Here is an 18,391-nt window from a genome sequence, read left to right on the forward strand (position 1 = left end):
TAAAATCCGTAAACTCCATAAATTGCATTAAGTCACGCTGACTAATTAGAATCATATTTAAATACAAACACCTAAAACAATATTGTTACCATTTAGTAATGCACGCTGTTTGTGGAATTTGTATATACAACAAGTACAACTGTTTTTCGCCAGATGGTGCATCTACCAAACACTGTGTTCCTTTGCATTTTAAACTTGCTGAAGTGCGCTCGAGTCAACGAGGTAGAGGGGCTCTACCTCGTTGGCTCGAGTGGACCAGGGTTATTCGAGTTGCTTCAATGGGTTGTAGCACGTGATAGTACCAGCAGGACGAACCAACGTTGGGACGAACTTTAGTTTTATGGACAAACCCGGTGGATAAGTTTTCGTGCTTTTCGAACGCCAAGGTGCGGAAGGTTTATTTTGATCTCATATCGAGCGTACTTAGGAACACAGCCATAAGGCGTCACATAGTATCACGTGACTTTTGTTTCCGGCCGCAGCTCCCGCGCACGTGCACGCATCCATGTACGCACATGTGTTTTAAAAATATTTTTCCCGGCTAGCTTTTAACGCCGCCGCAACAGGAAACCCAGTAAAACGCTGGGCAATACCTTTGCTCAGACAGATATGCGAAAGCAACCGACCGGTAACCAGGATGGGAGACGTGACAAAGCCATCGTTCGTCGTTTCTCTTCTGGTATGCTCGCATTCGGTCACGCCTCCCCAAATTCTCGGACCACTCACCTTGTCGTTGTTTTGAATTTTTGTAGGCCGGAGCCGCTGCCGGCACCACGGTGGATCTGGTGCTTTTCCCACTGGACACGTTCAAAACGCGGCTACAGAGTCAGCAGGGCTTCTGGAAAGCGGGTGGCTTTGCGAAAATTTACTCCGGACTCGCATCAGCTGCCCTGGGATCGGCGCCTACCGGTAAGAATTTGTGACAAACCTTTGTACTGTCGGCTGTACACGAACCTTGTGTGTCCGGCTGTCTTTCGTGGATTGAAGGTGCGTTGAAGGATCTCGGATCAACCTTTGCACCGCGCTGACAAATCGAGGTCCCGCACCTAGAGCTGACAGTAACTTTATTTTGACTTTTGTTGCTCTGTTCAACATACAACCCTTTCATGTTTAGCTAAAAAAAAAGGTTATTTGAACGTTTTTTTGTTTGTTTGTAGCATTTAACCTGTGTAAAGAAATATAGATACTGGCTTGATGAACTTTAGAAGTTTATTTTTGACTCTGGTTAATAAAAGCACTCAAATAGTTCCAGGGTCGATGTCAAAATTGTATTTCCTACTTGTTTTCATTCAGAGCTTGCACCACTCCTGTTTTCGCCTCGGCTTGCTGAGGATATGTTAAGTAAACCAATAAAATGAGCAGTGACACAATAAATTGGGGATTTTACGTCTCTTTATTGCTGGCTGCTTTTGCACTATATATCGATCACTACTGAATTTGTTTCAGCTGCCGTGTTCTTCTGCACATACGAAGGCGTGAAGAAGTTGCTCTCCCCAAGCTCAGCGGACCTCATGCAACCGGTTGTTCACAGCGTTGCCGCCGGCTTTGGAGAAGTGGTGGGTAGGATTCTCTACCCGCAAACCCTCCCAGAAGTCTAAAATGCTTGAAAAACATGACTGAGTCCTTTCACTGCCCAGGCTGCCTGTATCATAAGAGTTCCGGTGGAAATAGTCAAACAGCGAACGCAAGCAAACCAGAGTGTCAGCAGCTGGCAGACTTTTAGAAAAGTCTTCAAATCCGAGGTATGGAAGTCGCGGTTCCTTTTTTCTTGTTCTTCGAAAGGTCTTGGCGAGAAGTGGTGCGTTATATGCTGAACTCTTGCACCCAGGGAATACCAGGATTCTATCGTGGCTACCTCACCACCGTGGCTCGAGAGATCCCCTTCGCATTCATCCAGTTTCCCTTGTGGGAGATTTTCAAGGTAAAAAGCGGGGCACAAAGAGGGAATTCAATGATTGGCCATGTGCAGTATCAACATGCCTGATGAAGGGCTACTTGATGAAGGTATGCGCTTATTTATCTGGCAGGGGCAGTTCAGTTTGCTGTGGGGAGGTGGAAGCATGTTTGGTGAAGGAGTCCTTTTTAGTAAGAAATTATGTTGTGGTAGTAGGCAGCACACGAGGTAATTGTAGACATACGACTGCTCAATTCTAGGCAATTCAAATGTAAAAGTGTTGATAAGTCTTAAAAAAATACTGATGCCCTTTAAAAAAAATATTTTTTTGCCAGGCGATTTATTATTGTGTCAGAAGACTACCCAATAAATATTTTGCTACAGTGTCGCATACATTTTTAATAAAGCAATAAAAAAAATGCTTGAAACCAAAACTGGACTGGGGAGGAAAAAGAAATCTAGAGGAGGAGAGAGTTGCCAGAAGTCACGTGGCTACACCTAACCACATTGTTTTTTTTTTTTGTTTTTTTCTCTTTGGTTTCTGGTTGTGCGAAGCAGACAAAAACGTGCACCTTCACACTTTACATAGAAAACTGAAAAGTTAAACACTTTGTGCTTGACGCCCGTGCACTCTTCTATCTCTTACCAATTCGTGTTTGTAAGACGACTGATGTCTTCAGCCAGGAGAAGGGGCGACGACTCGGCGACGTCTTCGTGCAAATCAGCTTGGTGGTTGGGTGTGTCGTACGGAATAAATCCTAATTGTTTTGATCAGTAACAGATCCCTCTTTCAAGAGCTTGACAGATTCTCCAGCACCGCAAACACCAGTTCTAAAAGTAAAGGTTCCGCGCCCGTCGTCCTCCACCATTGCTTAGACCGCTTCGTTCAGCCGCCCATCCTGCGATACGACGCCAGGTTGAGACTTATGCGGAGAAGGCACAGAGTGCTTCTGATTCTCTCCGCAACCTTTTCTTCAATCAACATATTTGCAGCATTTTAGGTGCCAGAAAAAATACCGCAGGTGTCATATTTTTTCTATTTTTAATATTGAGTGTGTGCTTTCGATGACTTATGACTTCAATTATATTTGGTTTGTGTATCTAAACAATAGAGAATGGCACATGATCACAGAGAAGAGAGTTAGTGCGACTCAAACCGGCCAGTTCTTGATTGGCGGTTTTTGGGCGGATTGTGAGCTGCAAATTGTTTTCTGGGTAGTTGGGCTCTCATATGTCTTGTACGAATAAAATCCTTGGCGAGCATAAATACCCTGTCAGTGTCCCTTTAAGCGCATGTGCCAGTAGAGTACCCTAAATTCTCTTATGAATGCCCGTCCTTGATGAAGAGATAAAAGATGACAGATATGCTTTTGCTAATTTTTGGGGGCACTGGAACAAAACATCTTACAGATCATGAACACAGCAAACTCGCATTCGGTGGTGGTGCTTGTGATTGTTATTGCAAGCGATTCTATCAATTGATGCAGAAAGTAATTTTCTGTGTGTCTAGCAACAATTGTGATCTCTTCGTGGTTGGCTCACACAGTAGTTGCTATAGATGGCTGTCATTGACGTCACATCACCTATCATTGTAGTTATCTTGCTGGTGAGCATGCACCCCCTGTAGCATACATTTTGCACCTGTGTATTTATTCTCTTAGACAAGAACAAGTATGAATGATGCCACGAGCAAGCCACATATATGTTTGCAAACACTTGTGTCAGCAGCCTTGTCGTTGCCACTGTCGTCTGTGTGGCACAAGCTGTGGCCCGATTCAGTGGTGCACGCAAGCAGCTGTGTGGGCTCGTTCTCATGCACGCACCTCTATATTTTTTTTATTTTATTTCATCACAATGGCCTGATGGTTGAAGTGGTATACAAAAATGAGAGGGGCTATCAAGCGGCTTTGGTGCAGCGTCAGACTTGGCTACTGTGCAATGGAGGTGCACAGCTGGGCACGCGGCAGCGCCAGTGTGTCTGCCGCGACTAGGACGTCACTCCTCTGGAATACGCAGACCGGCGAAGCGGGCGCAGCGGCGGTGGAGCGCGTGGCGGCGGCGGCTCCAGCGCGCCAGCTGTGCGCCGTGTGACGTCGCTGCTCCTCACGCATGCGTAGCACGGAGCACGGCTCATTATGCGAGCCACACGAAACTGCTCAACCTCGGCCAGTGTGGCTCACGCTACAAAATCTTGGGAACTCACCTGTAGCACTTCTTTTGTTTCACGTATATGTTCATCACTACACTGCGATCACGATAAAATGAAGTGTGCATCATCCGTTGGAGGCATGGCTCAGCATTTCCCTCTAGTCTACCAGGTTTTAAACCCTAGCTGATTCCTTGAACTTTGCTGCACCCGAAGGCCAAATTTGTGCTACATGGGGCATAAGAGAGCTTGTCAGTCTACATACCTGCGAAGTCTTTCGTATTACCCGGGAGACTCCCGAATTTTGACCAATTTGTATGGTTGTACGATTGACAGAAAAATTTCCGGAGAACTCAAATTACTTAAACAAGGAGTCTCTGCCGTTGCAACAAACGGCTGCAATGATAACGAGGCCCAGCTGTATCTCGCCAGCATGAGCAGTGCAATATAAATGTAATGAAATTTCATGGAAATTCGTTATCAATATTTATTTTTAAAAACCGCAACTCCCCCCTTCTCCCCCCCCCCTTGGCTTAGAAATTCTCCCGGATTTGGTTTCTCCGCACTTGGCAGGTATGCAATCTGTAAACAGACAATCTTCTGGAGGAATTCCCGTTCTGCACTGCCAACTGAGTTCAGACCTGTCCTTGATCGGCAGTGTTGCCGTTCAGGCCACTCAGTTGTCCTGTTGATTGAATGACGATCCCTAAAGTAGGGTGTAGATTATGCTTTAATGAAGTTCAGTTCACTGGCCTTCCATTGTGCGCCCTAAACATTTTGTGGCAGCACTGAGTGTGAACTAGCTCAAGTCATGGATTCCTTTCTTTCTGCACACAGATAGTAAAAGTGCAGACACAGCTTAGTGGAGAAGCAATCCTCACATATGGTTCTCGTTTACTTTGTGCACTCAGTGCAGGATTGCTTTGTTGCGAATAGTTACATTTTCATTTTGTGGTCAGTTTCTCTGAACATTTGTCTTCCCACTTGCCATTAAAGTGTCTCTGCGTTAAGGAGCCCAGACTTGGTTTGTTGATATGGCTTAAAGCTGTGTTTATTTAATCACTGTCGTCTCGAATGATTGGGTGTCTGGGATAGAACGATTGTGATTGAGGAGTCATTGCTAATTTACCGCAGCTGCTTTAAACTTCGCATCCACTAACATTGTCCTAGCTGAGACCTGACTTTTTTTTAACGGGCTTGAGAACATTAGGGCAGTCACAATCGCTGACTTCCTGCTATTTAATTTTCTCTTGCCCATACTCTGGCTGACATGCTTTTCGAGATTGGGAAGCTTATCAAGATATCTTTTAGTCAAGGGTGCAGTTTTAGATATCGGAAAGTTCCAGTCTAAATAAAACTGTTGTTACATGGCAGCTGTTCTTATCTCAAGATAATACTAATTTTTGTGTCTTGTGAGAAAACAATGTGTTTTGCAAATGCAGTGTTGGGTAAAATACATCTAAAAAGTGCTTGAGGTAACGTACAAAGAAATGAGAGGTTATGTACTTCAGTAACATACTATAAACTGGGCACAGTGTACTTGGAGCAAAGTACTTTAAATACAATGTACTTTCAAAGTAATGTACAAATACTTTTAACACAATCTTTCATGATGCCCTTTCACTCCCCTATACTGTGTGTGTGTCTTTTTTAACTGGTATGCATTGCCGCAGGGGTAATCGGGGGTGCATCAGTTATTTTTCTAAAAACTGCTTGAAACACCATTCATGTCATTCTGCATTTCTGTTTCTGCTTAGACCAACTCTGTGTACAGTGTTAGAAACGAGACCTCGATAAATAACTACAGGGTCTCCAGGCAGAAAACGACTGGAAATGGCTACGGACTGTGACGTGGCTACTTTCATCAGCTTGGATTTTGGCATGACTTAATAAAAATAAGATCGCATTTTGGACGTCTTCATTAGTGTTTTGAACAGAATAGGCTAACTCCTCAGGATGGTGTTCAGCATGAAATAAGGAAATTGACTTTGGAAAATGCAGATATTTAACTTTGATGTGTGGGCTTCTTCTAGTCAGATGTAATAGGTCACTCAGTGTGGTGTGACCTAGAGTTATGTGAACTGGCAGTGCATTCTTTGTGTCGTAAGGCTTCTTCGTTGTGTACATTAACTACACTAAGTGAGCTGCGAAAGTGTTTTCAGTGCTGTGTTCCTAACGTTGCAGGCAGCCTGGCCAGTTGGAGCAAGTGGCCATCAACCCTCCTGGCAAGCAGCTGTCAGTGGGGCAGTTGCAGGTACTGTCTTGCAGTAGTGCTTTCAAAAGTTCTTGGAGTTTTAAGTGCACACTTGGTTCTCTTTGTAGGCGGCATAGCAGCTGGCCTGACGACTCCTTTTGATGCTGCCAAGACGAGGATCATGTTGGCTGAGGTAGGGCTTATTTCACTTCTGTTGGTATGGGGCTGTGACTGCAAATCAGACGAGACATTAAACTCTAATGGTGTAAGCGGGGAAGTATGGACCAATGTAATGGCTAGAATTTAGTTGGCCGATGTAGCCGCTTGGCTTGAGCCTAGGAGTAGTATTGCTCTGTGCACATTGCTTCTCTGCAGTAGGGAAGGAAAGCCTTTTTATGGGGGTATTCACTGGACGCCATGTTTGAGGGCGATGTTCAGAGCGCATGCTCAGGATGAGCTCACATTACCGGTCTGCTAAAACTGGTAATCTTGATGGTGCGGAATGCCCGTTGCGAAAGAACTGTGGAAGCTCGCTGTCAGCATGTGCTCAGCAGTAGTGCACACAGCTATGGCCGCCAGTGAATACTCCCTATTATAAGGAAGGCTGACACCATCGTGCTAAATAATTATTGCCACAACCAGTTTTTGAATTGGCTTCTGTGTCAAAAACTTGTGATTACCAGCACTTATGTGTTTTTTATATCCGAGTAATTTTTGTACCTTAACCAAACCAGTAGTTGTTCAGTCACTTGATGAAAGTAAGGTCTGCTTCAAGTTGCATTACAGAGCTGTCCGGCTTGGTCATTTTAGGTGCCATTATGATTCACATGCTCAAAGAATGATAGAAACTGCACGGGTATTTCCCTGCACACCCCATGAGAATTCATACTGGTGTGCGAGCTATTTTGTGTTGTTGCCGACTACACTATGTAGCTAGAGTGGTTGGCAACATAAAAGAGCTTTGGCTGGTGTTCAGATTTTCACACATGCTGGTCGTTACTCATAGTTAAGACGAGCAAGCGCTTGAGCAGCTGGCTCGTTGGCTGCCAAAATGTCCCTGGCGAATTTGCTAAGATAACTTTTCGACTGACAAAATCATGAAGTGGGTGTTTGTGCAAACGAAAAATGTTCCCGACCACACCTTTTGAGTCGTCTTCAGCAGAAGAACCTGCAACATTTTTTTATCTCTCAACACTATAATTGATGCAAAGAGTCGCAGGAAAATAAAGACAAACAAGAGCAGAAACGATTCACCAGCATGGCCGCAGACTGCTAGCCAGAAGTGGAACAGTGTTTTGTGAGACCGTCCTGTATAGAAAATATCCTCCCTTTCAGTTCTGAAAGGAGCCGAGAGGCAGCGATTTCTTACCATAGCAACGTACGACTTGATAAGTGCTGCCGGAACTTTCTAAATCGCTCTGAGGTATTGTTGGCACGTGATAGGCTACATAAAGTCAATTGATTTTGGCAGCACTAAGGGAAGGTTTCTTTGCTCTGATCAGAATAAAACTTTTGGGTGACATTGCTGACACTTGGCAAAGTGTGACTAGAGTTCCCTGTTAGCAGTGGCATGATCACTTCCCTACAACCACACAATTGTCAGTTGTATAAATGAGGGGAGTTGTAGAGTCTCCGTATAGACACATTTCAGAAAACCTTATTTGTGCAAATGCTCTTTCTTCGTAATTCCAGAAATCGAGTCACCTTGCAAGTGGAAACATGTGGGAAGCACTTGCCACAATATGGAAACAAAGAGGATTACAAGGGTAAGGACTCCAAATGCTTCATGAAGTAGAGTACCCTATTTCCCTGAGATGCCAACGAACCAGTCTGTGTTAATTAATCAGTTTAGTAATCTTACACCCATATTGCCGACTGGGCATGCATTGGCAGTTTCATTAAATTTTTTTTTTGTATTACTTAGTAGGGTGTCTGCTCTAAGCTTAACCAGTTCTAAGCAATTGATCACACTTAAAGCTTTCATTGATTAATCTGAAGGTTAATTGATCACATGCCTAGTGCAGCAGTCAATGTATCTTTTCTGCACTTAAGCTCTGCCACAATGTAGCTTGAAAGCATACATTCTTGGGCATTTTATCAAATTGCTCCTACGTGATGGTTACACAGTGCAGCTGAACCTGTTTAAGTACAGACGCATACCTTCGCCATTATAATACCTAGTGTCCGAGCCAGGCCTAAGGGAAATCGTCGCTCTATGTGATGTCAGTCCACCTTATGCAGTGCAGCTGGATCCCACATGTTGAAAAAGCAATGAGGGAGTACAGTTAAAATTGCAAAGAATACGTAATGGTTAACTGCTTTCCTGAAACATCTGTTTGGGACTGGCAAGCTGTGATGGCTGCAAGATACCGTGTAGCATCCTTTGTTTTTGTGACGCTGCTGAGCTATTGCTCTGGCAGTTTAGCTGCCTGCTTGCAGCTGTTTGCCCTAGTTAAAAATTTCAGGCTCCATTTTACAAACTATGTGCAGTGCTATCAAAGGTACATGTGCAAGAGTGAAGCATCTGCTATTGAAAAGGATGTAATTTCCCGCTCTCCCAGTGCAGTCGCCGACTGATGTTTTGGACTTTGCAGGGACTGAAAAAACGGTATACTAGAGCAGTCTGGAAATCAGCAGGCCAAAAAGCTTGTCTTTATTACGTCTCAGCAGCCTAATGAAAGCCGTCAACAGTGCCTTGCTTCATTCAGGTTACGCCTCCACTTTGTTCGATCACTTGATATTAGATTGAAAATCGCTGCCTTTTCTAGCATTATGGTCAAGTACTTTCCACGCTTCTTAGGGACACTTCGTGGCGGCAGAATAATGGACGGGGTCATGACGTTCAAGCCAGCGTAGTCCGGAAACACAATTAACCGAGACGAGATGAGGGGCACAAGTCCGCAACTGCAGAATGGTGAATGAACAAAGCAAAATGGTGACAATGATGATGATAATGATGCACAGCTAAAGGAAACAAAAGCTGTAGCATAGCATCACCTAGTGGTAGGACTTAACAGTACTCATGTAGTGCTGCCAAACCAAGCCAATCCATGTACAGCCAACATAGAATCTAAAGTGGTGGCTACTCCGTTGTGTTTCCCACTGATCGATTTTGTAAAAAAAAATCAAACTTTTGAACTTGGAGCTGTCCGAAGCATTGGTCGTGAATATGCACTATTTCTATCGGGTAAATCACGGTTGCTCCTTTTCGTCCGAAATTTTGAACACGTTCGGATTATCAGCGTCCAAAAAGTCAGTCGGCGGCTGTAGTCGCTGACAAGCATGAAAGATACCCTGAGGGTTGCTTTTGTACCCCCTGCGATTATTGTATCCCTCGAAATTTGTACAAAGTGGGGCTTCTTCTATATCTTGCTGATGGCTTCCTCAATGCTGCACAGGACCTGCACAATGGAGTATACTAGTTTTCTCGTTCTTTGTCTTGACATGTGCATAGTAAATATGTGTTAATTCCACTGTCACAAGGATACCCTTGTTGTTTTTTGGTATTTACCGTAGTTACTCACATAATGAACGCACCCCCCACAATGGGCATCAATATTTGGACTTCTTTCTTTTTCTCGCGTAATGAACACACTTTCAATTTTCGGCTCCGCCACTCTTCAAGCCAATTTTCTTTTGCCACCAAGTGGCCAGGCCAAGTCAAGCCAAGCCGAACCTCTTGTAATGGCGGCGATTGCGTGGTTGCGGAAGAAATCAACTGTGAAATCGAGCGGCGCGCACGACGAGTGAAGCTGGGGTCGAGGAGTTGCCCATCCCCGGACGTGCTTCGTCCATCGAATGCATTGACGTCAACGAACACGCTGTCGTCTGTGATTCACTTTTGGACAGTGATATCATGAAAGTGGTTAGGCCTAAGAACTGTCGCGTCGTTCTCCGTGCTGAGTGAGCTTCGTAGGGCGCTTTTTCTTCAGCAGAAGGCATGTCAAAAGCACCCTTAAAAAGGTTTGCAATTTATAGAGCATGGTTACTGTGGCGTGCCCACGACCCACGACCAGCCATGAGTGCGCCTCTGTCAGTAGAGATGTGCCGCAGTACCAATTGCTGTGTCATATTGGCACCTCGAATGGCGTTGACACAAAGTGTGTAAAGGCAAGAATTTTCCCCCTACTTAATGAATGCACCCCCCAAATATGTGTCAATTTTTGGGGAAAAGGTGTGCTAATTATGCAAGTAAATACGGTAGTCTGCACGGATGCCATTCTATTGTACTATATGCACAAGGCCATTGAAAGGATTGTATAAAAAAGAAAATGGCACAGCACAAAAGCAGGATATTACCTTAAGCACAGATAATAAAACACTGTTTACATACTTACCTTTGTTAGATTACCTGAGTCTTCTGGTCACCTATAATAAAGAAGAAGTGCCTTACCCTCGACCAGCACGTACATTAATATCAACTGCAGTTTTTCCATTAAAAATATCTTTATTAGAGACAAATGAATGGCTTACACTATTAGATTTCTAGAGCACACTGTTTTTCTCCTGATGTTCCTAAGAACACTACTTTTGTGTCACTTGTTAACCAGGGCCTGTTGTGACACTTTAGCTCTTCATTGCACCCTGTTTGTCCATCCTCAGAGAAACTGGAATACATGAAATAAAAACTTTCCGCTCATTGACGAATGGAAAGGTGTACATAGGGCAAACAGGTCGGTGCATCAATGTAAGATCTATGGATCACTCCCTTTTGTTAAGAGCGTCATCTTTCGGGGCATCTCATGATCCCCTAAGGTAGGGTTGGGTGAACCCCTTTGTTTCCTGACATAAATGTTTTAGTACAACACCACATCGAAATTCCAAAGGAGAGAAGGAAGCTGTTTTCCTTGGGGCACTTGTGGCAGGGACATGTGTGTCAGTGCTGCGTCTTTAACGCCTTGCCTACTCATTTTTTTCTTCAAGAAACATACAGCAAAATTTTATTTTAAATGGAAAATCTGCATTAAAATAGACAAAAACATTTCTTCGACTTTCAGGTGTCACATCTTGCTCAAAATCAGGACTTCTGGTCAGAGTCCCACTGACTTGCAGACGCCGGAGTTAATTAAATGCTTGCAGGATTCACATTGTTTTCATCACTCCTGTAAATGCCTATCAAACTATTGTCAGATTCCTAAAAATCGGCAAGGCTGAAGGGTTCGTCATCACATATGCACGAGCACCAATTCTTTTCAAAAATGAAGGTTTCGTATCTCTTTGTCGGCTCAAGCGGACGTCCTTGTCAAAGCCATGTTGTTTTAGCATGAACTCCCTCAAGCGACTGCTTTTTTTTTCTTTGCTAAATGGAGCGTCCTTTCTCTGTCAAACAGCAAAACAAACGAGCAAACGGCCCAAGGTGAATGGAGCAACAGAGATGGTTTTGCCATCTGCCGGAGAGCACGCTAAGCAAGCGGCAAAACCGAAACACGAGTCACACTCGTGGCCATGGGCGTACCAACCGGGGGGCAAGGGGGGCACTTCCCCCCCCCCCCCCCCCCAGTTTTCAGGGTGGGGGGCAAGGCAAGTGTTTCGCCCCCTCTAAAACAGCCACAACTGGGCAGGGCAAACACTGGCCAGCTGCGCCCAAGGGATACGAAGGATACCGCCCCCATGCCTGGAGGGAGGGGGGGTTTGCCCCCCATTCAAAAACAAGTTGGTATGCCACTGCTCGTGGTCGTGGTTTATGGTCCGTAATGGGTGGCACGAGTAACACTCGTGATTAGTAGGCAAGGGATTAACCGTTTTAAGCGACGAGGGAAATTTTGGAAGTACAGTAAACCCAAGAACCAATGCTACATCATTGCCTGCCAGCATAGATACACTGAGTAGCGATATGACAGCATACACACGCCACCGAGTGCCTACCCGTCCTCGGTGGAGTAGGTCGTAGCTAGCATTTCACATTTTTAGCACGTGCCTTCAACTTCCCCGTTTGTGGACCGATTTTGGATATTGAACCACCAATCAATTTATCTTATCACTAAACAAGGTTTTTGTGCCACTGAGACATAGCAAGGACTCTCCAGGAGCACTTGCCAGCATTTAGGAGCCACGAGGTGGTTTGAAGACCTCCCAAGTCTTTGCCGCAGAGCAGCGTGGCAAGAATGAGGCGCTTGGGAGCAAGCAGCCAGGATGGCCGGCAAGATCAAAACAAGATGAACCCACTCCACCAAGGCGAACGGCTAGATTTATCCGAGAGATAGCAGTCTGTGAGAAAAAAAAAAATAACACACTAGAAACAAAAGGAGGTTAAAGCCTTCCTGTCCACAAATACAGTTTTTTTTTTTTATTCCAAAATGCCCTGGCAGACCAAACGGGTAAGGTGTTCTCCCCGCACAGCATCTGTCTAGAGTAAATCAGCATGTGTTTTACTGTATTTTAATTTTTGTTTTGCTTTTAAGAGTAGAAGTCGATCGGAATGGGCCCTTGTGCTCTCTACTGTTCCTGTCGCCGCTTGGAGAACAAATAAATATTAGCATTACCGTTGTTACCAAGAGGTGGGTGTTTATTAGAAGCATGTTCCAAGCAGAGGTAAATCACCACTTTGAACACTTGGTGCCTTTTTTGGAAGGTTTATTCTTTGCCATATTTTCACCTTCCAGATTGTTCAGCGGCGTCCTACCCCGAGTGGTCTCCCTCTCTGTGGGCGGATTCATATTCCTTGGAGCGTACGAACAAGCGAAGCACCTCATATACTACGCATACGACGGCAGCAGCCACAACTTGACACATACAGAACTACCGACTACAACCAGTGGTAGCTAACGTATTGGGGATGTAGCCTCTTTTTTTTTTTTTTTTTTAAATAATGTTGCCTTTTACCCGCTAGTCTTCTTTCATTCATATATCGCCACCATGATGCATATGGGTGAGTGGCAACTATACTTATTCAGAAATAAATTGTTATTTGTGTTGACCATTTTTCTTTCCTGTTTGGTGGTAATATTGAAAGTGCTGACGAGATCCTCGTGTGCACATCCCCGCCGTGAACTCAACAAAAGCCTGACTGACGTCGTTTGTCATGCGCGAAGATAGATTTGCTATCTCTCATTTCCAAAATAGGCCACTAACAGCTATGCTTGTGGCCTTTACAATTCAACTTTTCCTCTTTTCTATATTTGGTCCCGCCCTAGACTATGACGCTGTTGGTTTCCTTGAGTTGTATAAATGAACCTTGTTTACTCATTTATTACCGGTTATGCATTTTGCTTCCTCATTTTTGTTTGCACCATTACATTTCCTAAATAAATGAGCGTGCAAGGGAGAACTACGTTTCTTATATACTGCATAATTGTTTCCGAAGGGCTTAACATTTCAACCATTCTCCGTGCCTTTGAATAGATGCCCACCGTTGGTTCTGGCATGTCAGTCCCCAAAATTTGTTTTGAAATATAAATTTTTTTTTTTCATTATAGGTTTTACTGATTTGTCTTAAAAAAAGCCGTGACATCTACACTGATGCAGTCTGTGCATGTGAGTTGTACGGCAAGGGGGGACATAATATGGGGGGCTAGTCGTCACGACCAGTTGGCTAATTCACTATTTGTTTCGGTAACTTTTCAATTAATGAAAATAAACATCGTTCCAAGTAGAAACTTGGTGTGCGTAATCGAAAACCACTAAATCAGTAATTTTTAGATAGACTCAGCGCGTGGGAAGCGCAGTAATGTGCTGAAGTTGCCACTCGTGCGACAGGCCCAAATCCGGCATGGAGAAAACGCGGATGAGAGGCTGAAAAATAGCTCTGGCGGGTTATCACAACAGTCGCCTTGCTCGTGCTGTACGAGTGGTTACTTCAGCGCTCCGCCGTGCCTCCCACATCAGTAATAGAGGTGCTGCGCCAAATAGCGCGATGAGCGCGTCTGCTACATGTCACGCCAAGACGCCATTTTTACTCAGAATTGTGCCACGCCTGCGCCAGGATGAGGTTAAACAAAGCAAAAAATAATTTAATATTTGTTCGGCATAATATTGAAAAAAGTGGAAAAGAAGGAACATGGTAAAAATATGTATTCCATGGTGTGTCTACTCACGCTTGCCTACTGCGCTTGCCAAATCATCGTCAGGACCCCCACCCACCGCTTCTCTCACTCTCTATTCCCTCCCCTCCCCTGGCCTCCACGAATATTGGTATGAAAGTGAGAACCGATCAACGATCGATAACCCATAACCGACACTTTTTCTCTGACTGGTCGAGTTTTTGGCCGTGGAGTGTCCGTCGTCTCCATGGCCATCTCTTAATGAGATATTCAAAATTCGGGGCATTAAGGAGAACGGAAACCCGGAGTTTCAGTGCATACTTTGCTTGCCAAAAAACACACACATTGTCATCAGCAAGAACAACAAACTCTATTCTACGGAAACGCATCAAGGTAAGCTGGGACACTTGCATTCTGCATTAGGCTATACATCGTAACATTAGAATCAAGTTTTTTCTTTTCTTGTGAATCTTAGGCGACAGACCCGAGTCAAAAGGGAGCTTTCGTAGACCGCTTCTTTAGCTCCAAATGTCATAGCGGAGGTAGACGCTGCTACTGAGCATGCGCACCGCTAGCTTTGTCTGCACAATTCTAGGGGTCATTTCCGCATGCCGTAAGCTAGCGGGATGGAGGGTTTGGTAGCAGCTTTCGGTGCCTTGTCAGCTTACAGGTGAACGGAGTATACCTACACTCTTTCTCTTAAATACAATATTTCAATTTTACAAGGACTACCATAATACGGGCGTATGAGAAATGAAAAGTGGTGGTTGTAGAACATTTTTTGAAAAATATCAAAATTGTTTCGTATTGTTTTTTTGGATAAGTGTACGGAGAAAGTAGCGTGAAATTAATTTGTAACGTAACGAATAAAGTAATCCGTTACTTTTCAGCGAAAGTAATTTGTAACGGTAATCCATTACATTTGAGGCTCGGTAATTTGTAATTGTGATCCATTACATTTTTCAAGTAACGAGCACAAGTCTGTTCGTATGCAGCTTCACCGCGCGCATCGGTGTGTTAGGAGTAGCGGCTTATGTGGAGGGACACCCATGGGTTAGCGCGATGGGTTCGAAAATTATACTCGGGACTATTACAGGTATGCCTTTTTTGGTCTTGATTGTAGGTCGACCTCTCATTTTAGACAGCGGTGCCGAAGAAAACAAACAAACAAAGAGAACGCAGGCCTATATTTTAACATGCCGTCAAGCTAGTTCCCGCGCAGCAGTCGATCTCCGACTCGATTCGGGTTTCAATGCGTCTAACCCCTGCAGAATTATGAATGTCTCTTTTAAAGCTAAACACTAATTGTTAGTAATATTTGGGAGGGGGGTCGCAGTTTATGATATTAGGAACTTGAGTTATTTATGTTCATAAATCTTTGCAGAGCATAATAACATTGATCGACCTTTTAAAGCACATGTAATCTTTTTCCCGGAATATTTCATAAATGATATTAACAGTTTACATTAACTATGGGCGTAATGGAGTGGGAGAGACACTTTATCTCAACTGAAGTATATCTTGCTATAATTCATGTTTCACTCTTTTTCCTTCTTATTAATTTCTTTTGTGAACGGGATCTACTATGACCTCAGTCTTATTTTTAAAAAGATTGTGATATGTCATGTATATTTTATGAATATTTTTATGTATTATATTTACAAAACGTACTAACCTATATACTTTAATATAAAAAAAACGAACCCTCGATTATTATCGAAGATTGACTCATTTAATGATGCCATCACTGTTTAATTGTTGAGTGATGTGCTAACACAGGTTGGGATCTGCTCTAAAAGGGCCAATGGCTTCTTTCAAACCAACCTTTTTCCTGTTACAATACCCTAAACAAAAAAACAAAAAAAATGCCGCTTCCATCATTACTGAATCAGTCGATAGTAGAAAGACTTGGAGCATGTGCCGATTCTTTCTAATATCGGCTGAATCAGTGGTCTTCAGTGACGCTGCACGAGTTTCTAACGGAACCACATGTTTATTTCACTAATAAACTAATTAAGCTATCTAAATTAATTAGCCGAGTTATCGTGAAGATTAGCCCGGTATATTACGTCCCGCTGGCTGAATAACACATCTGAACAAAGTACTTTAGCGTAGCTTTTACGGATGTTTTTAAAACAAATATGGAAAGCCTAAAAAAAAACAAAAAACGAATGTGGTTGTACGGCGACAGACACTCGTGCTGAGGTATACCGACCTTCTCGGTGCGACTATAACTTTCTGCTCAAGCACTTGAATAAGGCAGCGCTGCTCGAGTGCAGTCCTAAAGTGCTCCAAGTATGGCCTGGATGTTTGCATGGTTTCCGGCTTCATCGCGACTACGGCGTTCGTACGTGAGGGGAACAGATCTGCTGTGAATACAGTGTCGCTTTTATTTATAAAAATGACCGTCACGGTCATTTTCCTGCGCACGCGCGCAGGAAACAGCTGCAGATAAACGTTGCGCCCGAGTATTAAAAAGAGAAAAAGCTCGTTTTCTGCGTCGGAGTAAGAGAGCAAACAATCCAACTGCTCGGTTCAGATTGTGCACATGTATTCGGCATTGTCGTGACTGCTGCGTTTAAAGTCTACGAATAAATTGACAGAACCGCGACAAAACCGATTTTTTTTTTTTTTTTTTTGAGGACAGCTTTTGGCTAAAGCGAAAACGACCAGCTGGAAATCACATGTTCCACATCGGAAGCTTCGCTGCGACGTTGTAGTACTTTACAAGCTCATCAGCATGCTTATCCCATCATTAAATTGCGTAACGCTGGACTCAGTACCTTTGCTTCGGAATGACGACTGAAATTCGGGGGCTTGACGGAGAACTAAAATTAGAAAAGAAAGAACAATGGCGGATGCTTGTGCAAATGTCAAGAAAAGTGACATCTCGCCGTATCATCATCTGATGATGATACGGCGTAGTATCACTCTTCCTCATGAAAATTTACTTCTCAAAATGTAAAAAAAAAAAAAATATTGCAAAATAAAAAAAAAGACGTTTACAATCCCCTATAACGCCGGATTAGAGCGCAGCTCTTGAGGAGGAGGAGGTGAAGGTACGGAGAGGAGGGTATGCCCCTCCTCTTCTGCTCGCCTTCCATTTAGGGGAAAACTTTCCCGCTAAATTTAGCGGGGAAATTTTTCCGCTTACTTTTGCGGGGAAATTTACCCATAATGCAATGCGCGGTGACGCCATCATGGGAAACGTCCCGTATTGCTCCGCGCGGTTACGCCGACGCCGCTCAAGCTGGAAGAAACGGGCGCCTAAAAGCTGCGCTCTAAAATAAACTACGCATCGCCGAATGCTCATTCTCCGCCCAAATGTAGCTTTAGAGGACCGAACCGGATGCCAAAGTTTCAGCCGTTATCTTATTCAAAATTGGTATAAGTGATTTTCTGAAATTGGCAATGGGAAAATGGCGTCAGACTCTGGAATACGTGGAGTTGAATGGCGCCGGATATCGAAAACGGGCGAAAACAGGCTCCATGTTCCCATTGAAAGTTTCGGAAATTCTCTTAAAACTTTTGATTGAGACAACGGTTTGTTCTGAAACTTTGGCATCTGGTTCGGACCGTATAGTGCCACATTTGGGCGAAGAATGAGCGCTGGGCAATGCTTTCGCGGTGAAACAAACAAAATACACCACTTTTTTTTTTTTTTTTTTTGATTCGCTGTACATAGTTTTTGTTTCGCCATAAGTTAGAACGCAGTCAAAGGTATCGTCTCCGCAGCAGCGCAGCCGGTCGTGTCGAAGTCAGTCGTTGGGGACAAAGAAGAAGCGATCCCGGGGGCACGTGTGCATGCGGTGCGGTGGCTTGGCGCTGGCTCAGTTCGACTATAAGGAGTATTCACTGGGCGCCATATTTGTGGGTGCTGTTTAGAGCGCATGCTCAGAACGAGCCCTCATTAATAGGCTGCTAAGACCGGCAATCTTGAGGGTGCGGAACGCACGTTACAAAAGGACTGTGGAAGCTCGCCATCAGCACGCGCTCAGCAGTCGCGCACACAGCTATGGCCGCCAGTGAATACTTCCTATACTCTGTCCAGACACTTGCGTTTGAGTGCGTTTGACTGTGTTGCGTCGACAACCGAAAGCTAGTCACCGGCACATCTGTGCTTCGTATGAAACGGGGAGTCCAACCCAAGGAATCATCTTGGCACGCGATATAAGCAG

The 18,391-nt window shown here is 44.2% G+C and overlaps 1 protein-coding gene across 1 annotated transcript; it reads left to right on the forward strand.

Moving 5' to 3' along the window:
• Window positions 1–176: 176 nt before the first annotated feature.
• Window positions 177–13,027, forward strand: LOC8024608 (S-adenosylmethionine mitochondrial carrier protein). The gene is made up of 9 exons (XM_002406318.5): window positions 177–679; window positions 753–909; window positions 1,447–1,556; window positions 1,638–1,742; window positions 1,829–1,921; window positions 6,225–6,294; window positions 6,363–6,427; window positions 7,927–8,000; window positions 12,837–13,027. Exons 1-9 carry the CDS (start codon window positions 638–640, stop codon window positions 12,997–12,999), a joined length of 879 nt encoding a protein of 292 aa, XP_002406362.4. The 5' UTR covers window positions 177–637; the 3' UTR covers window positions 13,000–13,027.
• The last annotated feature ends 5,364 nt before the right edge of the window (window positions 13,028–18,391 follow it).

Source organism: Ixodes scapularis, unplaced genomic scaffold (genome assembly GCF_016920785.2).
Source record: "Ixodes scapularis isolate PalLabHiFi unplaced genomic scaffold, ASM1692078v2 PGA_scaffold2__306_contigs__length_199485367, whole genome shotgun sequence".
Classification (NCBI taxonomy): domain Eukaryota; kingdom Metazoa; phylum Arthropoda; class Arachnida; order Ixodida; family Ixodidae; genus Ixodes; species Ixodes scapularis.